The sequence below is a fragment of the Melanostigma gelatinosum genome (genome assembly GCF_949748355.1).
Source record: "Melanostigma gelatinosum genome assembly, chromosome: 11".
Lineage (NCBI taxonomy): Eukaryota > Metazoa > Chordata > Actinopteri > Perciformes > Zoarcidae > Melanostigma > Melanostigma gelatinosum.
The window spans coordinates 21,522,164-21,547,605 of NC_136644.1; the positions used below are offsets into that span (position 1 = coordinate 21,522,164).

The 25,442-nt window shown below is 43.8% G+C and overlaps 1 protein-coding gene across 1 annotated transcript; it reads left to right on the forward strand.

The window, feature by feature from the left end:
* Positions 1–25,442, forward strand: dchs2 (dachsous cadherin-related 2; the record flags this gene model as incomplete). Its single annotated transcript, XM_079279276.1, is given in 21 exon segments — positions 1–1,731; positions 4,165–4,356; positions 4,482–4,713; positions 5,180–5,414; positions 5,416–5,420; positions 6,907–7,926; positions 8,584–8,771; positions 8,958–9,057; positions 9,140–9,309; positions 9,987–10,830; positions 11,105–11,344; positions 14,052–14,186; positions 15,707–15,916; positions 16,484–17,344; positions 17,427–17,540; positions 18,186–18,397; positions 18,524–18,675; positions 19,520–19,650; positions 19,774–20,060; positions 20,865–21,006; positions 22,757–25,442. Coding segments are annotated over 21 exon segments (9,807 nt in total). The 3' UTR covers positions 25,363–25,442.

The window sequence follows — 25,442 nt, forward strand, 5'->3', positions numbered from 1 at the left end:
ATGGGTCGCGAAAGTGCTGCAACGTGGTTCCTTCGGACGCTCGCGCTGTCGCTGCTTTGCGCGCGGTCGCTCGGACAGGTGTTCAACCTGACGCTGTCTGTTAAAGAGGGCTTGCCCGCTAAAACCATCGTTGGAGATCTGGGAGCGGGGTTAAGCAGGCCAAGCACTGGATTCTTCATCTCAGAGAGCAGAGACTCTTACGTGTTCAGAGACTTGGAAATAGACGCAGACACGGGGATCATCTCCACGGCTGTGATTCTGGACAGAGAGAGCAGAGCTAAATACGAGTTTGTGGCAGCCACTCTTACAGGGGAGGTGATAAGAGTGAAACTACAGGTGAAAGATGTGAACGACCATTCTCCCGTGTTTCCCTCTGAGGAGGTTGACTTGGAAATCTCAGAACTGAGCCCCCCGGGGAGTCGATTTCAGCTCGAGGGTGCTAAAGATGAGGATGAGGGTGAGTTCGGTACCCAGGGATACAGGATCACAGAGCGTGAGATGGGGGAGCTATTCCACCTGGAGTATCGCAGTGGATCTGAGGACCACCCGAGCCTGGATCTCATCCTCACAAGCAGACTAGACAGAGAAACACAGGACTTCTACTCCCTCGCCATTGAGGCCTTTGATGGTGGCGTCCCGGCCAGGACGGGGACTCTTCAGGTGAACGTCCACGTCCTGGATGAGAACGACAACCCTCCCGTGTACAACCAGACCGAATATCACGCCTCGCTGCCCGAGAACGCTCCAGTGACGTCTGCTGTGTGTCAGGTCCACGCCACCGACCTCGACCTGGGCGACAACGGCAGAATCACCTATGAGATCAACAGGCGGCAGAGTGACCCGAACGAGGTCTTCTCCATCAACGAAACCAGCGGGGTGGTGTATCTCAACAAGCCGCTTGATTATGAGACTCAGGCTTTTCACGAGCTGATCATCAGCGCCAGAGACAACGGGGCCCAGCCTGAGTACAGCAGCACGTTTGTGGGCGTGAAGGTGCTTAACATCAACGACAACAGCCCCGCCATCAGTGTGCTGTTTCTCAGCGAGACGGGAGACGCAGTGGTGTCGGAGGCTTCGGCGATCGGGGACTACGTTGCCCGGATCTCAGTGTCAGACCCCGATTTTAAGGAGGAGAGGGTCACCCTCACGCTTGAGGACGATGATGGGAAGTTCACTCTGACGCAAACGGATGATTTTCTGTATGCTTTGTGTGTCAATGCAGAGCTAGACAGGGAGGAACAAGACCTGTATGAGTTGAAGGTGCTGGCATCAGATTTTGGGAGCCCACCTCTGAGCAGTGAGATGGTGCTCCTCCTGAGGGTGACTGACACCAATGATTGCCACCCAGCGTTCGAGAAGGATGTGTACATCATCAGCGTTTCCGAGGACGCCCCTCAAGGGAGCTCCCTCATCCAGATGCGGGCCCCAGACGCTGATGAGGGCGTCAACTCGGATGTCAGGTACTCCATCCCCAAGTCCAACCAGGACAGCCTGATCAGCATCGACCCGGAGTCGGGCCTGGTCACAACAGCTGCAGCTCTGGACCGAGAGACGCAGACGGAGGTTTGGTTCCTGGTGGTGGCGGCTGATGGAGGGGAACCGGCTCTGTCATCCACGGCTACAGTCGCTGTGCTGGTGGAGGACGTCAACGACAACGAGCCTGTGTTCCAGCAGCAGCTGTACAACGTGTCCATACCAGAGCACAGTCACGCTGGGAGCTGCTTTTTACAAGTATGTTGGAGAATGACAAGTGAAGAAAGTGCACACAAAAGAACTTCTCACTTACCACATTGTGAATAGTAGTGCCTTCACACCAGTACACTTTTCAAGTTTTTGGGGGTCATTTTTAAGCCTTTATTAAAAAGTGTGTCGTCGAAAGGAGACAGGAAATGAAGATGTAGGGAGAGGATTGACAATGACATGCAACAAAGGCACCCAGTCGGACTGGGGACACTAGAATTACATGGTCAGAGTCTGAAACTCTTAGGCCGCCACGATGCCTCACACCCAACAAGATTTAAGTGATCAGAATTTAACTTTGGGTGGTCGAAGCTCGAAATAAATTAGACTTTAAATGTTCAGCAACAATGTGTCTTTCCAGAAACTCTGTCCTGCTTACTCTTTAGAATCCACAGAACATAATGTTAAAAGTATTTATTGTGAAATAAGCTGAATGACTGAAGACAAGTTTCATCCTGTTGCATATTCAGGCCTACAAACCGTGAGAGACGAAGGACTTGTTCTGACAAACAAGAGGTGTTATTATATTTTACGTCAGCACAGATATTTGAAATAGAGGTCTCTAATCTTGGCTTTATTTCCTGTGAAATGCTGGATCGTTTTACCTCTAAAAATGTTCAAATCATTCTTGCCATTTCTGACAACGACACAAGTAGACATTGTTTCATTTTAAAAGGGTCACGAGGCAAGAATCTAGAGAAACGACTGGTTTGGTTTTACAAAAAGTTCAGGATGAGAGTGCAAACCAGAGCAATTTAAAAAAGTCCCCAGTGTGATCATTCAACATCTTATTCTCGCTGTCTCTTTTCTACATTACACACAAAAGTAAGCCTTCAGTCTGACGACACAAAGACACCAGTGTTCGTCCTAAACACACAGAACACAACAAACGCACCCTTTCCAGTTCAGCACTGTGACTTTAATGGCAGTTGCGATGCCTGGTACCACTCGTGCAGCCTGGCACAAGCTGAAGCCCGTTACAAAAGATCCACTTACCAATGCCTTTCCTGTAAACACAACAAACCGACTGGATCGTGACTACATAGAGAGTATATCAATATTTTTGCAATTACTGAAACTAGGGCCCTCTTTGTCGAAACTCTACACACGAAAAACATTTTCACAAAATAACGAAATATGAAAAATATCTTGCATCGCTTGCTTAAAAAAAAAGGATGTGCAACAATTTGTTCAACAATTACCAGTTTTTCTGTTTTTGGCGATTGCAAAAAAAGCTAAATCTTTATCCACTTGAAAAAGGACAATAATACGCCTGAGTTTAAGGGTGTGTGTTGTTTTGCATACGCACTGAATCCCTTTACTTTTCGTTCCACTTTAAAAGTGAAGAACTCAGACGAAGCATACTCTCCCTTACTGTGCAACAAATAGCCAACAGTGGATCTCCAGCTGGTGTATGAAAGAGCTCAGACTCTTCATCACGCCAGAGAAGTGAGATAAACGTGAGAGGTGAGAATGAAAGCAACTAGACCAGCTTTCATCATCAATTAAGATTTCGTTTCAGATGAACCATTTAGTATGTACAATGTCAAGAAATAGTGACAGATGCTTGTTGCAATTTCCCAAAGATTAAGGTGATTTTAAATGCAGTCTAAAATGCAAAGATAATAAATCGACAATAATTTAGACTCGTTTTCTTGGCAGTCCTAAAAAGATATAAAGTTGGTTCGAAAGTCAGTTTGTTAGTCAGACCTTGACCCGTGTCTGTAAAAGTCCCTCTGATCAGAGTTCATAAACTCTGAGATGATATCAATCTTTATGGCTGGAAAGCGAGCGCTCCATCCGGTCTCCTGTCAGGGGCACGGTGGGACATGAAAGGATTCCTGTCCGATCCGAGGCGTGTCTTTACTCTGCAGTATAGCCGCCTCTTGTCTTCCACTTCAGTGATACTCTTCACCCTTTGATTCTGAGGATTTGTTTTATGCTTTTACTATGTTGACCTTCTCTGGCAGAACAAGACGAGTATTGTGATTCACGATTGCGCCGGAGGTTTAACATTGACAGACGACGCTGACTTCAGTGCGGCTCTTCTGTTGATAACAGATGTGCAATGACTCAACAACACGTTTTAATTTAACAATGTACACGAAAGACTGGGGAAGATATTGAAATATGTATTGACACAGTCAAAAGCAACAACTCCAAAATCATTATTCATTTAACATTTGCAATACATGAAGACGTTGTTGCATTAAAATACAACCGATGCATTGTATGTAGGAATACTAGCCGTAGCTAATTAGCAGACATTGTCCCTGGTTTGGCTTTAAAGATATAAAAACACATAATACAACATCATTACAATCATTCTAATTCACAAATCTATTTCAGATTTCATAGGATTCCCTCTTCTTGATACTTTTTCGTTCAATGCTCCTCTAATAATGGTGTTTTACCACTTTTTAGGTTGTCGCCACAGATGCAGACGGCCCCAATTTTGGCACACTGCTCTACTCTCTGTCTGACGGCTTTGACATGCAGGACAAACACCCTCTCTTCCAAATCCACCCACGGACCGGAGAGCTGTGTGTCTCTCAGGATATCGACCGAGACTCGGGGCAGACGGTCCACGACATTCTGATCAAAGCCGAAGATCCAGTGAGTGGACTTCATTTAGGAGCATCGCCATTTACTCAACAAGGTTGCATTTTACTCGCAAACTGCAGCTCTGCGTTACATTTCTCAAACAAAACTCTCTACTTTCCTCCCTTTTCAAATGTCAGGGGGGCCTGAGCGCTCAAACCTACGTGCACATAGAGGTGGAAGACCTGAACGACAACGCTCCGGTGTTCAACCCTGACGAGTACACCATGAGCATCAGCAGCCACACGCAGCCCGGCGCAGAAATCCTCAACGTCATCGCTACCGACCGAGATTCTGGCAGCTTTGGACAGGTCACCTACGATGTCCTTCCGGGGGACATGTCCAGTTTGTTCACACTGGATAAACAAACAGGTCGGCTGTCTGTCCCACGTCTGGTGGTTTGGGGGGGGGGGGGCAAAACACAACAACACTGGACGCAACACATTAACAAAACTTTTAAAAAATCACAAAACAGCAAAGGTAGAGACAATAACTCTTAACGCGATAACGCGTGAAACAAAGTGTTGAGTGATGTTATTTCCAGTGCAGCATGTTGCAAAGTCTATTTTAAGGAATTAGTACTACCTTATTGCTACCTTTTATTTTCAGTGACGGATGCAACTAACAGTCAGTTGATGCATTCAAATTCTTTGTCCAAAAAGAAGAAAAAATATTTGAAATCGATCGGAAAAATCAGTAAGAAAGAAAATCATCAGTCATTTTTGATTGAAAAATTATTGAAATTGTTATTTTGCAGATCAACTAATCTTAGGACACATTTTAATGAAACTTGTACCTGGTTAAATAAAGGAAAATAAAGCTTTTTCTGTCCCTGTAGGAATGCTCCTGCTGACCTCCACTCTGACCCACCTGGGCGCCGCCAGTCTGAAGCTCTCAATAACGGCACAGGACGGGGAGGGCTGCACCTCTGTCAGGCCCGCAGAGATCACCATCAATGTTTTACGCAGCGCTCAGGCTCCAGCTGTGTTCAAGAGGTCTCGCTACACCTTTACGGTGCCTGAGGACGCACCGCCAGGGACTCCTGTGGGGACAGTGGAGGCCACAAACCCAGCAGGCGAGTGCATGTTTATTTGTCCTGAAATAAAACTGAATTTGAAGTCATGTTTATCGGGTCTGTGGTTTGAGGTTTGATGCAAGTTAAAGCATTCAAGCGCTGTTTTTAAGGGCCTTATTTGCCTCCACGAGCTGTGTCAGCCTCTACTGCAGCTCCACCTGCTGACTGTTGAGAAGCGGACCCGAATCAGCGGGACTACTTCTTGTTGTTTGTAGAACACCAGCATGCATCTCTCATTTTATAGACCCTCTATAACAACATAATTCAAGTTTAAAAGGAGTGGTGGTGGATGAACATCTCCCTCTTCTAGTTAAGAAGCACTTGGATATTATTAATTGAAATTGTATTCACTTTTTATTTTGTAGTTCCATTTCCTGTAAATATCCTGAAATGACATGGAGACAGTTGTAATCACGGTCACCTCTCCTTGTGTGTCTGTGCACCAGTTTCCTCTCCAAATTTCAAATTTCCAAAGAAATACAGGTCACATCATTTGGTAAAAAAGATGAATGATTCATTTGTATGAAGAGGTTAAATAAATTTACTTTCATTGTTATTTCTTCTTCCATATTTACCCAGTCCAGTTTAAACAAAAATAATAAACTAAGGTTAACTAAGTGATTTAAAAGGCACATTTGTCAAACACAGGACGTTGCAGGAATGCAGTATTAAAGCAGGATTTGTCCTGAGGACTTGTAGGATTTATTGTTATTATAAATATGTTTATCACAATAGCATTTGTTTAGCGAGCGTTTACTCGATGTGTTTGAAGGTAAAAGTGAGTTTTACATGTTATAAATACAAATCGGCTAGAATAGAGGAGATAAAGATGCTTGCATTCTGCATAATATTTGATCTAACATAAACTAGATACTCCAGGATTAACCCTTTATTGTCCATTAGTTACGTGTCATTAACTCCACTTGTGTTTTGTGTAGGGCTGCATATATTATTTTAATTTTATCGAAATTGCAAAATGGCCTCCTGCAATTTTCAGATCACTGGAGACGAAATGTGTTTCAAATACCATTTTTTATTTAATATTGTTGCGCTGCAGAGATGTGTTGATTCTTACTCTACAGGCTGAAGAAAACATCTTTGATTACAGATTTCTGTAAAAATAACAACAGAATAATTTTAATGTTAAAATGAGAAAAATTATGTAAAAATTGTCAATCCCTCTGATGCAGTCAAAAATAATTCAGGTTCATACATTATTTATTTTCCCGTTACAAATACAAAAACTATATTTTTTGTATACTGACTGTAAAATACTGTGTACTATAAAGATTAATATGTAGTAGATGCTGTTTGTATCGCTGTAAACAAGAAAAAATGGAGTGAAAGTTTCCATTCACCTCCATTGTTTTGGGGAGGAGGTAGAAATATCTCAAAAGTATGGACAAAAAAAATGTACTTTAGCATTTAGTAGAACAGACCCTTTACTGTTTTGTTGACCATCTATTCATAAAAACTCGTTGCCTTCCCAGACTCAGTGTCCTACCGAATCTCTTCTGGAGACCCTCAGGGTTTGTTCTCCGTTCACCCGAAGTCCGGCCTGATCAGCAACGTAAACCCTCTGGACCACGAGTCGCAGCCGTACGCCCTGCTGGTCCTTCAGTCCTACACTGACACCTCTCCAGTTTACAGCACCACACAGGTCAACATCACCATTGCCGACATCAACGACAACGCTCCCGTTTTCCCCAAACTCAGCGACACCGTCACAGTGTCTCAGAACACACACCCGGGCACAGTGTTGTTCATCGCTCATGCACACGACTTTGACAGCGGTGCCAATGGGAGGGTGCAGTATCACCTGAAAAGTACCAAAAATGGGATGTTTGTTGTTGACCACAACCTCGGGACGGTCACATTGAATCAGAGTTTACAGGTGGGTCATCAGCAGAGGTACAGCCTGGAAATCGTGGCTGAAGATGAAGGGGAACTTTACCTGAGCTCCACACTGACCCTCATGGTCAATGTGGACCGCACCGCTGCTGAAGACAGCCTGGCCTTCGAGACGTTGGTCTACCAGGTGGAGATAGGTGAGGGCTACAGGAAAGATTCGAGGGTCATCCAGGCCAGGGCGCACCGTAGCCGGGGAGCTCACATGTCGAACTCGGGCCTCACCTACTCCCTGGAGTCAGAAGCCGGATTTCCTCCGGCTCCGTTTCGGATTCACCCAAAAACCGGATGGTTGTTTCTCGCCCACAATCTGGACTTTGAGACAGAATCCTCGCTTCGTTTTCGAGTGTTGGCCACAGCCGGGGAGGCTTCGCTGGCGAATGTGACGGCTACAGCCACGGTGATAGTGCTGGTGTTGGACATCAATGACAACCCACCGGTGTTCAGCAGCGAGGTCTACTACTTCACCGTGTCAGAGCGGTCGTCGCCTCAAGGCCTGGTGGGAACCGTCGTGGCCACGGATAAGGATTCTGGGAAAAACGCCCAGCTGTCCTACATCCTGCTCACAGATGGGAAGTTCTTTCGCATCAACAGTAAAACGGGTAAAAAAAAAGATTTGGTAACACTTACTATGACAACCTATCGACAATGTGTTATAAACTGCTTATAGCACTGTATAATCATAGTTATAAGCAAACATTGTTATTCACAATGCTTTATACAAAAATCATCACACATTATAAAGCATTTTATATTAAGTATCATAATACGTCATAATAGCTGGTCACTCACTAACATTTTGATGATTCATAATGCATTATAATGTGATTACAAGTTATTTTAAGTGGTCAGTGTTTGCTTTAAGTAAAGTTAAAAATTATTAAATCTATGCAAAAATAACTAAATGTTTTGTACTTTACTTAAAGCAACTTAGAGTCGCTTAAAATCACATTACAATGCATTCTAATAAGATGATAATGTAATACAACAATGGGAATCATAATACAGAATGATCCTTTGACACTACATATTGATACTTGACCTTTATAAGTTATTATAAAAAGCTTTATAATGTATTATGATTGCTGTTATACAGCATCATGGATATATACGAGTGCTTATGACTTTGATTATACAATGCTATAAGCAGATTATAACTAATTATAAGTGTTCATGACCCATCGATAGCGCCACCTTGAGGTCGCATTAGGCTTTCCTGTGCATCCTCACCTTTTTGTCCCTTCTCTGTACCCGTCCAGGTGAAATTATCAACTGGGTGGCTTTGGATCGGGAGCAGCACAGGCAGCACAGTCTGAAGGTGATGGTTACGGACCAGGGCCACCCTCGCCTCAATGCCACCGCCACCGTTCACATCCTGGTCACCGACATCAATGACAACACCCCCCAGTTTACACACCTGCCTGCCAGCAAGGAGCGTAACGTTCAGGTAAACTGTTAGAATCCTACCTGGATATTGTACTTCAAGAGTAACAATAATATTCTCATCGGGTGAGATCATATGGATGTACGAAAATAAATAAAAATACATCAGCAAACTTGCAGGTATGCATCTTTAAAGTGTGCAATGTGGTTGACAGGTTGTTACATATCCAATCGAATTCACTTATTGCAGATATGGGCTGGTGTACCAGCTGGCTCCTTGGTGACAAACATGTTTGCCAAAGATTTAGATGCAGGAGAAAATGGAACAGTCACCTTCTCTTTGGTCACAGGTGAGTTACATTCATTCTGCACTTGCACTGTTACAATGCTATTGATGAGTTCCTGGGTATCACTATTTTGTGTTTCTCTCAGCTGATTTACAGGTTGAGGGTTTCGGACACTTTGAGATTGACAGTGAAAGTGGAGACATCCGAACAACGGAGCTGTTCACCGAGAACTCCGAGTCGTTCTACACTCTGACAATAATGGCCAAGGACAGCGGAGTCCCACCTCTGGAGGACACTGCAGTCCTTCATGTACAGGTAAAGACATCGCTCGGGGGAGATAGCTGGTCAACAATAGACACTCCATAGAGTGGTATAAACAGCCTATGAAAGCTGGGAACCGGCAGGTTTGTCAAGTTTTTCTAGTCATAAATCTGTAATAAACATTGTGTCTTGGTTAGGCGCCTATTCAGGCATCTTGAACATTACAATGAAAGTATATGATGCCACTTTCATGCTCACTTATGTTTCATAACTTGTAGCAATTTTTGGGTTGACACCATTTTTTTCCTCAGATTTGGTGCTCAATGTAACCCTTTTTGACCACTCTAGAATTGATAAAAATGATCAAAAATCCCTCCAAAACACCACATTAAAACACCATGATCTTGAGGAACACCATGGAAAGAGTCATGCTGTGAGTTGTTGTCTAAAACTTTTGACCTTTGGAGATTTCTGCAAGAATTGCGCTTTTCGGCAGTTGGATGGCGAGCACTTCTGTTCTGGAAACTTCTCAGAAACCTGCTTATTGTCAATATAGCCATACATCCCCTGAATCCCCGAGGTCTCTAATTTGTGGTTGTAAAGGTCACCATACCTGGGAGATTTTGTTTAACAGGCATTTTGTTTGTTCTTACAACCTAAATTCTTCCCAGTGGTTTGACTTGTTGTGTCGCGTTTTTGCCGTGAGTTTTAAAACAGTATTTCACCCGCAGGTTCATGGATTAGAGGCTCTGTATGGCCACTCTGAACATCAAATTATGAGGCGTTTTACGGTGAAAGAGGACACTGAGCCAGCGACCGTTATCGGCTCTGCGGCTGTTTCATATAAAGGGAGAGTCCACTATGCCATCTCTGAGGGCGACGGGAGCATTCACTTCGGCATCGACGGCTCCTCTGGGGACATTTATATCAACCAGCCGCTGGACTACGAGTCGGCCATGCAGTACCACCTCATGGTGCGAGCTGAAGATGTTGGACTCTCTCCCGGAGCGAACATGTCTGTGCTGGTCAGCGTGATAGTGGAGGATGTCAACGACCACACACCCTGGTTTCCCGACAAACTGGTGATGGTCGGCCTGCGGGAGGATGCCGCAGTCGGATCGCTGGCGTTCGCTTTTCACGCCAGGGATGCTGATGGGACTTTTCCTAACAGTGCCCTCCGCTACTCCCTGGCCTTGGACCCTGAATTCAGCAGGTCTTCCTCACGCTTCCCCTTTCAGATAAACCCTCACACAGGGAGCCTGACTGTAACGGTGCCTTTAGACCGCGAGACCAACCCCAGCTTTGCCTTCACTGTAACAGCCACAGACCAGGCGAAGAGGAAGGAAGAGCGGAAACGGACGTCGGTCACGGCTCAGGTGTTCCTGCTGGATGTGAACGACAACAGGCCGGTGTTCATATCAGCGGACACAGTCCAGGTGATGGAGGATGCAGAAGTGGGGAGTCTGCTGCATCATTTTGTGGCCATAGATGGAGATCTCGGTGAAAACGGGGTCGTCGCCTACGTCATCATGGCAGGAAACAAGAAAGGATTCTTCACACTGGAGGAGAAAACGGGTAGGATTCTTATTTATAGATGGACTGGGTCAATATATCGGCAGATATTAGCTACGGTTATATTTGTGTTTCTCTATATGTTGATGGATAAGACAAAAGAAATTGCAGTGCAGGGAATTTTGAAGCAGTGTTTCCATTACTAACCCTAAAGTTACTTAAAAAAACAAACTGACAAACCGGTATGCTGTTTTGTTTTGCTGTATGTTACTCTTTAAAGCAAGATTAAAAGACGTCATCATCATATTCAAAGTTCATCTTCCTCCATCGTCTCCAGGCCTCTTGTTTCTGTCGACCCCTCTGGACTACGAGACACAACGTTTCCACCGGCTGACCGTCCGTGCAGTCGACCGCGGCCTGCCCTCGCTCTCCTCCACCCAGACTCTGACGGTGGAGGTGGGGGATGTGAATGACCAGACACCTGTCTTCAGTCAGAGCATCTACAACGCCAGCGTGGCGGAGAACAGAGACCCTGGAGAACCAGTGATCCGGGTCTCTGCCACTGACGATGATTCAGGTAATAATTATGAGAATTTTGGGTGTTAATTGTGAGTTAACGCTATCATATAAAAGTAAAAAATGGGAGAAAAGAATTCAGTTAATTGTTTAACACACTAAAATATAATCACTAGTCGCACTAAATATGTTCAAAATAATAAGTAGTCAGACAGATTATCATCTCAATTCATTTTATAATTGTTTGGCACATTAAATGTCAAAAATAAATTAAAAAATGCCCATTACAATTTCCAAAGACCCAAGATGATGGTCCAGATGTGCAACATTTAAAGACTGAAGATATTAGGTTAATTCTTTTACATTAGATGAATGAGAAGCTGAAACCTTTTTACATAAAAAATGACCCGAACAATTAAACAATGAACAAAACAGGTGTTGTTTTCTGTCAATAGACTAATTAATTAATTGACTCCTTCTTATTTTTATAAAATATTCCAAATATATTTTTAGTGTGAGAGAAAATCTCCAGACAAAAATCTGACATTTTGAGTGGGAAAGGTGATGTGATTAAAAGCTGTAGGGGAACAAATAGTCATTGAGTTAAGCTAAGTAAGGAAAATACACAAGTATTTGTATACATACATCAGTAAGCTTAGCAAGTTACAGAATGTTTTCTCCTTGTTGATTATTTTCTGGATTGCTGGGCAAGCCTTTTAAGAAAAGTAAGGTTTTCATTCACTTTAATAAAAAGGACACTCATCTCTAGTTTTTCTAATGTCGTGGTTTTACAAATATACACACTGTTTAATTAAGTTTGGCTAGACATCAATTATCAGGGAGCATGTTTTCTTTTCCAAGTCTGAGAAAATAAATAAATGATCTGAATGAATCGGAACGCCCCAACGATACCTCAGCTCCTATTGATGGCAGAATAGAGGATGTTGTCCAGGTTGTAAAAATAAAAAGGTGTTTTGGGGCTATAGAGATTTATCTATGTAGTCACATGAGCAACTACAAAAATCTCAGTTATGTTCTATCAGAAAACTGTTGGATGGGCTGCGGTTTTCATCCAGTAGCATTCAAATTCAGCCTGAAATCCTTCTGTGAAGTTGTGAAGTGGAGATCGCAGTATGCCTCCAAAGATCCTAGATGGCAGCACCAGCTTGTGTCCTTGAGGCCTAACGGCCTAAAACCACAGACTCAATATGCACAAAACCAAATGGTGCCAAATAAAAATAAGATGAAACACATGAAAAAGTAGCCAAACTCAAAAATAATGGCGTATTTTATCATAAATAATGAAGACATGAATAGTTTTTTTTTTTTTTCCTTTTCTGTAAACCTGTTGGAATATTTTAAATACTTGATGCCAAAAAGAGGACATTTCTCAGTAATAGTTTAATTGTATTTAAAGTACCACATGACAAATACAGTGGAGCAGCAGCTCACTCTGCCGTGTTTTGGTGAAACGTCAGCGCTGCAGTGACTTAAGGTTGTCGTCTGTTTTGAACGCTTTCATTGAAACCAACCCCTGCCCCCCCTTTTCTTCATGTGGTGTTCCATTTGTTTCTTTTTCATGTGCTGTACGTTCACTGTGCATCCCAGCAAATCTCATTCATCTAACCTCATAATCACATTCACAAATCTACACATCAGCCCTGTTTATTTAAACACGATGTGCTCGGGGGGGGGGGGGGGTGGGGGGGCCTCCTGAGTCCCACCTCATCCCGTCATGTTGACAGTGCGAGTCCTTTTAAATGCTGGAGGTGGAGGGCATGTGGCAGGAGGATCTGTAACAAGAGGGGTTTTGATGTGAACTGGGGGTGAGAATTGTCCAAGAACAGCAAGCACACGGCTCCTCTGGGAGATTTGAAAAGGTCCTCTCTCATGATGATTTCCATAATCCAAGCCATCTGTGCCAATAGGCGCCATGTTTTCATCTGTCTCCTCAAATCGCCTCGTCTGGCAGCTCAGCCCGCTCTCCCACCAGTCTTATTTGATTATCATTTCTGCTGCTTCCCCCCCCCCCCCCCCACCAACGCTCCCCAACGATGACCATTGTTGTGTGCCCGTGTCAGTCCTTGTATCTAGTTTCCATGTGTTGGAGTGAGTCAGAGGAGAAGTGCAATAGCAACGAGTGTGACAGCTAAACTTTGTGGTACTCAGGATTTCACTTTGTTCAGATGTTCTGAGGGATTTTGAAAGAATAGCTGTGTTGTCCTCAGGGTCAAAAATGTTATTAAAAATACAACCCATATCTTAAGAAATGATCAAATATCATTCAAAGGTTTCACAGTTGTGTAAACAAAAGAGCTTCTTGCCATTCATAAAGGGTCACACAACACAATTTTCAGACATTGAAAAAGCACAGTTTCTAATGAAATGGGAGTCAATCCAGTTATAGAACCACTGGCAGTAATGTTGGTTTACTCAAATTACAAAAACACATTTTCTCACTTAGATCCAGCAAAAAACAGAGCGAGCAACAGTTTTCATCGAGCAGTATTTCTTTGTGAGAAAGTGGTTCCACTGAAAGCTGATCTCAGTGAGGAGAAGTAAGCCTCAATGACTGCATGATGCAGGTATTTTTAATTATTTTTATTTGTCAGCGGCCTTTTTTTTTCGTCTCCTGCTTGTTCCTCACCAGCTTCTCACATTGTCTTTTATCCCTGAACGTTGTTGTACCATTTCTATACAGTTCCTCTGATACTGAAATGATGTCCTGTGTTTAAAACAAACATGAACCTACCGTGTTCCTCCCCCAGAGGAGAATGCCGTGGTGTGGTACAGTCTGTTGCCCGGCGCCGGCTACGAGCTCTTCAGCATCAACCCTTACACCGGTCTGATCACCACCACCTCCTACCTGGACCGAGAGCAGCAGCATCACTTCACTCTCAGAGGTAAAACACAGACCTGTTACACCTCAGAGACACACACGTGTGGATGGAAATAGTGCTCTGAAACACACTCTTGTCCTTGGCAAGCAGTTTGAAGCCATTGAAAAAAGACATTGAGATAACAGGGTAACAGCTGAAATACAGCACGCCTCTGCTAGCGTCACAGGAAGTTTCATGAATACAATTTGAAGCAATACATCACACAACAAAGGCCACCAATTTAATGAGTTTGTTGAAACCGCCATTTTGGAGCTACATGGATGACGATGCAATGCATCCTGAGTTTTTACAAGTTGGGAAAAGTAGTGACAATAGGTAAAGAATCAAACTCTTCATAATCTTCAGATGGACACAGGTTTCGAGGTTAAGTTGATGTTTAAAGTTTGTGTTGACCAGCTACAGACCTGTAGCATCAATGGCTGTGATCAGGATTTCCTGGAGGAAAAATGTCCTTTCAATGAAAATCTTCTCCAGTGTGAAGCTCAACGACAACCAACTGTTTGAAAGCCGTGTGATTCTAAGGGTTATAAAAAATATCCCCCCAAAAAATGTAAAGCTGCCATATAACTCCGATATCAAACAGACATTTCCCTCGTTCTCTGTTTCTCATTCTCTGCCTTCTCTCTTGACATGCTTCACAGCCAAAGGCATAAAGACTTCGGCCTTTTGTGTGACGGCAACATAATTCAGCAGATTGATTTATGTTCAGGAAACAGTAGACCTTTAGAGAGCTGAGGTAGAGTGTATGTAACCTCCACCGACTGCTCCCTCTGCCTTTTTCAAGTGTTTGCTTTCACTCTCTCGTGGGCACACGCAGCGATTACATTCAAGCTATTCAGCCGTGTTTAATGACGAACTGCTTTCAGATGTTTTATCACAACATTTGTACAGTCAGCAGTATGATGAACAATTAAATATAATAACAGAAAAGCATGAAGGTCTTGAAGTTGTGCCAGAATCATGCAGGGCTTATTTGGGAAATATTGAAATATGTGGGGACAATTTTCTCTGCCGGCAAATTAATTTGGAAAGAAATAGAAATTATTTTCTTCCAGTGTAAAGAAGTTGGTTTTTTATTCTTAGAGTCTGTACTGCTGTTAAAAACCAGTTCAGTTATTGTGGTGTTTCAAGACTGCAACTGCTGAGGAAAACGGTATATTTCCAGACAGCAATATATACATTAAATAACCGTTTAGTGAGCTGTTACAATAACAGTCTGTGGCCTCTTCAAGCTGTTTACCGATACTTTCATTTAATATGTATTCGTGCTGGCGTCATGGCTCTATGGATGGCAATGTCAGTCCAGACTCAAATATCTCTTTAACTTCTGGAGGGTTTTTCATTAAACTTCATGTTCCCCAGAGGATAGATCCCTGAATTTACCTCTAGCACCATCATCAGGTCTCCAATACTTGTCCCTGGTTCAGTTACTGATTTCCCATGACTGTCAAAATTTGATCAAATTCCACAGAGATTTCTGCAGTGAGCGTAAGGTGTGAATTCCTTTTGATTCATGTCTCCAGTCCAGGCTCGTGACAGCAGCACGCGGCCTCTGTCGGGTACGGTCACAGTGCTCTGCTCTGTGCTGGATGACAATGACAACCCTCCGGAGTTTATGCAGTCCTCCTTCCAGATCAGCCTGCCAGAAAACCTTCCTCCTGGGGTGGTCCACACTGCTCAGGCCTCTGATCCAGACCACGGAGAAAATGGAACTATACACTACTCCATTTTAGGTAAGGTGCGCCGGAGAGTGCTCTGTATGTCAAGCTGTTTGGGTCATGAATTGGTAGTTTTGGCTTTCATTTCTATCGGGAATAAAATTGTTCCCACCAAGTCAATCGCTGAGATCTGGGAACTCATCGACATTGTGAAAAATAAGTCCAAAAGGGGAAAGAAACTAAGCGATCGTACAGGTTTTTTTTAAACAAACGCTGAGGTAAGCCAAACTCATTTGGAAGAGAAAATGGAGGCAAATCATAAAACGACTACCCAAACTGTCCGTTGTAAACATCTATTACAGTTCACGGAAGAACTTACTGGTTCAACTTTGAGCAATTATACTTTCAATAGTTGTGCGTGCAAAGTTTGTCTGTGCAGTGATGCATTATTCGCGACATTTCAGGTGGTTTAGATTATTTTGCTCAACTCTGTTTTACAACCTGTGTGATTGTCGTACCACTCGTGTCAAATGTCAACAACAACAACAATGTTGTCAAGATCTCAGTCATTACTTTGGTGAGTTAAATGTTACCGTAATGGATAGAAATGAACCAGCAACATCCTTTAATTCCTGTCTTTAGGCGAGGACTACAGAGGTTGCTTCACCATCAACAGCCACACAGGTGCCATCAGCACCACACAAGTCCTCGACCGCGAGGAAAGGCAGAATTACACACTTACCATACAGGCCCATGACTATGGCCCCACCCCGCTCAGGTCCTCCACCCAACTCCAGCTGGTGCTGTTGGACCAGAACGATAACGTTCCCTCCTTCACCCGTAAGAGCTACCACGCCTCTATCAGCGAGGGCCTACCTGCAGGAGCGGAGGTCCTGCGTGTTAGCGCCTTTGATCCCGATGAGGGGTCCAACGGGGACCTGACCTACTCTCTGACAGAGGACAGCAGCCAGGGGGCCTTCTCGGTGGACGCTTTCACCGGAGTGATCCGCACCACGAGGTCTCTGGACAGAGAGAGTCGGGCGCAATACACCCTCAGAGCTGTGGCTGCCGACGGCTGCACCCAAGGGCCACTGAGCTCTGTGGCGTCGCTGACCATACAGGTGGAGGACGTGAACGACAATGCGCCGGTCTGTGAGCAGAATCCCATCAACGCGTGGGTTTCCACGAGGACGCTACCCAACCAGATAGTTACAACGGTGACGGCAACAGACGGTGACCAGGGTGACAATGGGACTGTGGAGTTCATGTTGTCTGATGAGGAAAACCTGTTTGACATCAACGGCGAGTCGGGGGAGATTTCACTGAGGAGACGAGTGAGAGCAGGTTTCTCTGGGAGGAAGCTGCAGGTTGTGGTTGCAGACAAAGGACAGCCTGCTTTAACCTCCACCTGCCTGGTTTTCATTCATCTGAAGGGAGAACACGAAGGACTACAGTTCACAAACAAAGTGTACAACGCTACCATCAAGGAGAACAGCAGAGCTGGTAGGTCTTGCCACCTCTATTCCTTCTGTTTTCATTTACGCCATTAAAAACCCTCATCGACCATTTTACTCTCTTTGTCAAGGCACTTGGATTGCAAAAGTGGAGGCCAGTGACCAAATCAACAGCAGACAAAGGGTCACCTACACCATATTTAGTGGCAATGAGAATCATATTTTCTCCATCAACCGTCACACGGGTAAGAAACCAAACAAAAACATTGCTTTTGTTTCTTTGTTCTTGAGTTCACTGATGGGATTCTTGTTATGTATCTGCAAGAAAGTCATGCATGCTTCCATTAATTGAGTTATGCTAATAGCACAAATTCTCATTCACTCATCCATTTTATTTTCCACAAAAGCATCCAGAAAATAACTTTTCATTTCCAGTCCTCGCAATTAGTTATGCCAAAAACATTTTGTTATTTTCCGTGTTTCTTTTCAAAATGTCCTTTCAGCTTATCTGCTTCATCTGGTTCTTCGTATACAAGAATTTCCTCAAGAACTATGATTGTTGCCTGCCTGATTTTATCATATTCTTACCCCAAAGTCTTTTTTTGGATTTATGTTTCCATAAAGTAATGAGGTAGACACAGTTACACTTAAATACACATTATTATACGGACAGAACAAATACCTTTTTTAGGGTTGCCAAAAAGTCTTCAAAGTGCTTCTGTCAACACCTTTTTTTATGTTTTTCTTTCCATTACTGTGACTTCATTTTTCCCTGATCGGATTTAAAAAAAAAAAAAAACCTGAAATACATTGGAGCTATACTCATCTTTCATGCTGTGTTTGCCCCGTTTTTTGATTTACAGTGCCATATATGTGTTCCTCTCATCTAGGTGAGATCCATGTGCAGAAAGACAACTCTCTGGACTATGAGGTGAGCCCTCAGATCCAACTGGTGGTGCTGGCTGACAACGGGCTGCAGACGGCTCACTGCAGGGTCTCCATCAGCCTGCTGGATATTAATGACAACGCGCCAGTGTTTGAACACAGCAACTACAGAACAGCTGTCTGGGAGGGGCAAGTGCACAACACCTACATCATGCAGGTAGACACTATAAATATTCATGCCCTCTTTGACATTGGAAATACCGCGCCGGTATGTCATATAATCAGTTGTGATTATTGCGGATAAGATTTTATTAATATTGATCACTTCATGTATTTTCTGCAGGTGTTTGCGTCCGATGCTGACAGCGGGATAAACGGGCAGATTGAGTACTCCATCGTGTCCGGTAACCCCAACGAAGCATTCGCCTTAGACTCTGTTCGTGGGATTCTTGCTACCAAAGCCTTGCTCGACCGCGAGATCGCCACCTCATACAAGTACGCCGACGTCACGTCTTAAAAAGTAGAATGGAAACATTTCTAAAATGTATGATGGTTGAGACCAAAGTAGATCTGTAAGTTTCTACTTACGCCTGACGTAGCTAGCCTCTGGGAAATTGTTGTTCGTGTTCCAAGTAATCGGTGTACTATCGGATATTTAAATGTAATCATCAAGCCGTTTAACAACAGTTATTTTGTTTGCATTCAACAAACATGTCCCATGAGTCTTTGCCATTGGCTCAGCTGTGGAAGCTGTAGAGTGCTAACAAAATCAGTTTAAATGGGAAGTCATGAAATGTAAAGTCAATGTGTGTGGTCGCGGCGAGAGGGCCATTATGGCACTGCGGGTAGATCGCAAATGGATGCAGCGTTATTATGTTTGACGAATCATTGTTGCTCTCAAATTGCAGAAAAATAAGTTCTTCGGGGCTCTTTCAGGTTCATGCATGGTTAACTCGTTTAATAAGTGAAACTTGGCGACTGTGAATGAGTGAGAGGAAATTATCTTGTGTTGCAAGTTTGATGAAATGGGCCAATGAGCAATTTTATTATGACAGTGCACTGGCTATATCTTCTTCATTAGAAAGATTTCTGACAGATTTCTTTGTTTTTTTAAATAATGTAGTTCAAAGTAATTAAGTGCAACAGTCAAACATCTGCACAAGTGAAAGTAGAATTACTGATTTTAGAATTTACTGAAAAAGTACAAATACTTAAAATATCTGCTTAATTCTATTATTGGGACTCTATAATTCATACATTTCCAGCCCAGCATAATACAATGATACTCCATCCATATGATGCAAAGTGGCATCATTTGTTTTCTGCCTCTACATTACAGGCTGGTTCTGCAGGCAGCAGACAGGGGGAACCCTCCTCTCAGCAGCACCGCCATCATCAGGGTCCAAGTGGTGGACGTCAATGACAACAGCCCTGCCATCCCCCCCATGGAGCCTGTGATTATAGCAGAGAGTAAGACCAGCCCCCTCTGTTCTCTGACTGCTTGCCATGAGTAACACTCATTCACATATAAACACTGTCTATGTTCTTTATCTATTTCATGGACTTATTTCGTGGTTTTCTGTTTTACTTCAGATCTTCCGGCAGGTTACATGGTCACCCAGGTGATTGCCAACGACGTGGACCTGAGCTCAACCATCACCTACAGCTTTTTCGACAATAGTAGCACCAACTTCCCCTTTGCTATTGACCGATATACTGGTGTGGTCACCCTGACTCGAGCCCTGGACTATGAGGAGCAGACAGAGTACACGATGACAGTCTGGGCGTCTGATTCCCTCCACCAGACCACCGGAGAGGTCAAAGTTGAAGTGCTTGACGTCAATGACAACGCCCCAGTCTTCACCAAGGTCTCCTACCAGGTACAGATGAGATATTTATCAGTCAAAAGGTTCAAGGCCAACAGGCATGTCTTATTCAGGATTTATACATTGTAAATTAAGTTGTTTGTTAATGCTTTATTAAAGTGATTAAGAAGAACTTTTGGGTTGAAAGGTTGTAAAAGTGCCTGATGTACTCTCTCAGTATTTTTGTCTTTTTACCGTAATCCTTTATTGATGACTTACCAACATAAACTGCAGACTTGATGGATTATTAGAAACTAAGTTTTTAAAGACGTGCTTCAGTGACTTGGTCAGTCATTTACGTAATGTTGGAGAATGCACATGAGGTTTAGAAAAGATTTAGAAAAGAATAAATCAAATTGAAGCAGAGCAGGTTGATATATCCTGACTTTTAGTCCCTTGCATGGGTCAATCGACAGAAACACCGGATGCTACATTTCACATAATGGAAATTGATCGCAGTTCCCCTTTTAATAAAAGGGCACAAGATTCTCACTTAGTAAATCTTTGACAAAGGGTTCCACCACTTTTGATAGTTGAAGTTTTTAATTGTTAATTATGAAGTTTTTTCCAGATTTTCGGTGCAGTATTTTGACTCAGTTTAAGAGTGGGACTGTACATTTGAGGGCTCATAAAATAAAGAGTTAACTGTCGACAAATTCTGCCGAAGAGATTTTTCAAACTTGGCAACCCAAAAGTTGTTCTTCAAATGCAATAATAAATGTTTATTAACCGTGTGAGAAAGTGGTATCTGACTGGATATATAGAACATACATTATGATCTTGCTGAAGATGTGAATCATTATTTATTCTCTCTTGAAGGTGGAGTTGTCGGAGTTGGTTTTAGCGGATACGTTAGTTTTGACAGTGTCTGCTACCGACAGCGACTCTGGACTCAATGGGAAGATCACCTACAGACTGCTTTCATCTCCTTTACAAGGCTTTTACATAGAGCCAGACAATGGTAAGAACAGCTTCACTGATGGAAAAGACATCCTGCAATAGCTCTGATATGAATGTCTCGTTGACAGTAGAACCTCACTGTATGTATGTAGAGTATATTTATATATCGAAAAGTTGGAGGCTAAGAAGTCGGCAGAGGGATAAAACAATGATCCAAGACATATTGCACTTCTTCTATAAAACGCATTACCCCAAGCTTTACAAGTTGTATGACTTATGACTGTCTGGTGGTCTGAATTTCATATTCATCCCTCTGATTCTCGCCATTAAAATCTATTTTTCTGGCACAGTTAAAGGGGCACATGCCAAAGAAAAGGGCACAGAGAAAGACTTTGTCTTATTCTGAGCAGCATACAGTATCAAGGGTTACTGAGAGTTGTCATTCTGCCAGCAGCATTTCTCCAGTGTTTATATTTCTATAGTCTTGGATGTGCGAGTGAGTTCCTTGGACAGGGGGAGAGAGAAGCGGCAGAGAAGGCAATTAGACAGCATTGAGATAAAGTGCTTCAGAGGAGCCATGCCTGTCCTATTATCTCCCTTTTAAAAATATCTAAACCAAAGAAAGAAGATAAATGGCACAGAGCTGAAATGGAACCACCCCTCCTCAGTTCTGGCCAGTCTTTTCCACTCAAGTGTGATTTATGGGCTTCTGTCATGTTTGAACTCCAAAGTTTAATATCAAAGAAATGTTTTTGCCCATATTTTGCCATAAGGAGCTCAAATGGAAAGGGAAAATTGCATCACTGTTGACTAAAGCTCTCTAAATCCAGAACTTTAATATGGTGCTTTTGTCGTGCGGTGCCTCTCAGTTTTTCCATCCCTATTTGTTTCACAGACAATGAATGGTGCTGCTTTAGAGTAGAGCCTCAGAATTAATAGTCACCATGTAGAAAAGTTTAAGTGGCAATGAAGTTCAAACACTTTATTGTCATCTAAATAGAACATTTGCTATTACAGTTTGCATATGGAAGTCATTAAAGAATAGTCACGCAGGAAATTATGTTGCATTGTGGTGTCTAATGACAAGGACAATTTAGATTTAACGGTCAGTATATTGTCATACAAACAGACATGTTTTATAGTTACTTTTTCGAAAAAGAAACTAACCAGAAACAATCGGTGTATTTGTTAAACCATCTGTTGAATCACTCAAGAAGACTTTTATAGCTTTACATTGGTGAGACCAGATGTCAGGTCTTTCTAAGGAGTTTCATTGTAAAAAGAAAAAAACATGTTTGCATTAGGGCTTGATGTATTTGTAATATAATGGTTTAATAAAAGTGAAACCGATTTTAGTATTAGTCATGTTTTTATCATTGAAATTTGATGGTTTTTTTCCTGTTAAAGTTGTTTTGGTAAAAGTGTTTGCAAACAGTTGCCTATTTGCACATCCAGCAGACAGCATTTATTTGGAGTCATGTCTATTACTACCTAACAATACAAAGAAATACATTGGTCAATCATTTTTTTGCTATATTTTACTTTCTACCAACTCCTGAGAGAAATTTAACTTTAGATGGCTATGGTGGAGCATGTAGGGTGCTAGATGCTCCCCTCCGGTCAACAACAACAATTGGCTAAAACCAGCTAAAATCTCCATAGAACTGAGGTGTTAACTGTCTGTGGGTTTGTCACTATATCATCAACTCTCACACTGCAAAGTCATTGAACCCTTTTTGTGCTGTTAAAAAATGGTTATTGCAGCTTTAGAAAAAATCTATTCGCTCACTAACACATGATTTGTCTTGTAGGGTCTGTTTTTACCAATAAGCCCTTGAAGGCCATCACAAACAGCAACCTGATCCATCTTCTGGTCGAGGCCAGAGACGAAGGCGAACCTGTGCGGTCTACTGTCACCGCCATAGACGTGGTGATTCTGGACACCAACGACCATGCACCTTTGTTCCACCAGGACATCTACACGCTCACCGTCCCAGAGGACACGCCCACGGACACCACTCTGCTGACGCTGTCTGCAGAGGACCAAGACTGGAGCCCTGAAAACACCCACTTGGACTACGGCATCGTCAGAGGAAATGAGGAAAAGCGATTTTGTCTCGAAGTAAAAATGGTTCAGGTTGAGAATCAGATGAGAAATGTAGGAAAGCTTGTTCTGTGTAACCCTTTAGACCGCGAGACGACAGAGAGCTACGCACTAACAGTGAGCGTGTCAGATCGAGGAATGCCTCCACAGAACAGCTCTGCTGTTATTATGGTTACTGTGACAGACTGCAATGACAATGCCCCCGTCTTTTCCAGCACAGGATACCACGCTCAGGTGAGTGAAAACAGCCATCTCGGTAACAGGCTGGTCCAGGTCAGTGCTCAGGACCCTGACCTGGGAACTAACGGCCTGTTGCGGTACGACATTATCTCAGGGAACAGCAAAGGTCACTTTAAGCTCAACCGTCAATCTGGCCTTCTGGTGGTCAACCACTCGCTTGACTATGAGGAAGACTCAAAGTACACCCTCACCATCCGAGCATCTGATGGTGTTGAATCATCCGAACAACGCAAAGTGGATTTTACAGTGGTCTTCATCACAGTGTTGGATGAAAATGACAACACTCCATACTTCATGTTCCCTACTGTTAACTGTTCAGTGCTGGAGAACCTCCCAGCGTTTACCCACACCTGTTCTGTCCATGCTGTTGACAATGATTTAGGCATCTACGGCCAGCTCTCCTACTCTATTGTGTCCTCCTGCTTCATGGACTATGGCAGTGGCAGCCCTGAGAAGAAGGAGGCCTTTGCCATTGACCCCTTAACCGGCGACATTCACACCCGCCAGACCTTCGATTACGAACGCGAGACTGAGTACTGCTTTGTAGTGGAGGCCAGGGATAAAGGCGACAAAGCAGCTACAGTAAGAGTGCAGGTGACCATCAAGGGAGTGGATGAGTTCAGTCCCGTCTTCACCCAAAGGCGGTACTATTTCCTACTGGCAGAAAACGCCATGCCTGGAGAGACAGTCGGTTACGTGATGGCGATGGACCATGATGGAGGGGTGGACGGGCTGGTGGAGTACTTCCTTGTGAGGTCATCGCCGTTTTTCTCAATAAACAAAACAATTGGTGCCATTTCCGTGTCAGGTCCTGTATATCGCAGAAGAGGCAGCCATGCCAGTGAGGACATGGTGGAGCTGGTCGTGTCTGCAGGTAGTCCCAAATTGGCATCCAGGACCACCGCCTGCCTAGTTTTTGTCAATATCTCCAGCTCAGCAGAAGCACTCACCGGGGTGCCTCTTGATGCACACATGCTCAGTTTGAGTGTCTCACTCATCATGTTCCTCCTTGTCCTCCTCATTTTTGTGACCTTGGTTCTCAGGTACAAGATCAAGGAAGCGGCAATCAAAAAGGCTGCTGCAATTGCCGCAAACTTGAACCATGGTACAAGCTCGTTTGGTAGATCCTGTAGCCAAAGTGCAATCTCTTTGCAGGAGATGGAACAGCCCAGCATCTTGGTGACCAAGTGTGACGTATCGATCCCATACAACCAGTCAGACTCGAGCGGCCGTGGATCAGCAGAAGGGGAGACAGCTGAGGACCAGGAGATCAAGTGGATTAATCAGTACCCCTGCCGTAAAAGAGACAAATCTGTGCAAGGCAACCAGGCCACTGAGCTGCCAGACTCTGCTTTACCTGGGGACAATATCTCCTGCCACTCTATTGATGTAAGGCCAGAGCACATTTTATCCGTCAAGAAACGTTTAGTCACAGGGATGGCCAGCACAGAAAGTCTCCATCACTTCAAAGAGGAGGGAGGAGGTGAGGGGCTACTTCCTGCAATACTCAGGGTGAGTGATTTGGAGGAGTGCATGAGGACAAGTGGGTACGCTCCCCTCTCAGAAGCCCACGCCTCTGCAGAGTCTCTGTCTTCACTGATGTGTTTTGAGGAGGAGATGCAGGGCAGCTACAACTTGGACTATGTTTTGAACTGGGAGCCAAGCTTCCAGCCTCTGGCCTCGGTTTTCACCGATATCGGGATGCTCCCTGACGAGGCGCTTCAAGGCGGCCGTGAGGACTTTGCAGCAGAGGCAAGCTGTCTCATGTACCCACCGCCTCTCATAACAGGAGTAGCTCAGCCTGGCATTCGGACTGTTCCTCCACGAAAGCTGGGGCACATGCCAAGTCTGAGAAGGAAGCCCTGTTACCCCAAATATGCGTATTCCCCCTTAGCCAGGAACACAGGACTTACCCCTTCAGCCATGACACCCACTTTCTCCCCATCGCTGTCTTCTCTCACCATTAGGACCCCCAGTGCCTCACCAGTTGTCTCTGACACCGGGGTAGGGGGTATCAGGCTTGACTCAGGACCCCTCACTGCAAGCCTATTAGAGGCAGAAATCCAGGTATAGACAAAAACTTTGATCAAGTTTATCTATAATAATCTTTCATTTGCCATCTGAAGGTAATTCCTTTAGTATTTTAAATAACT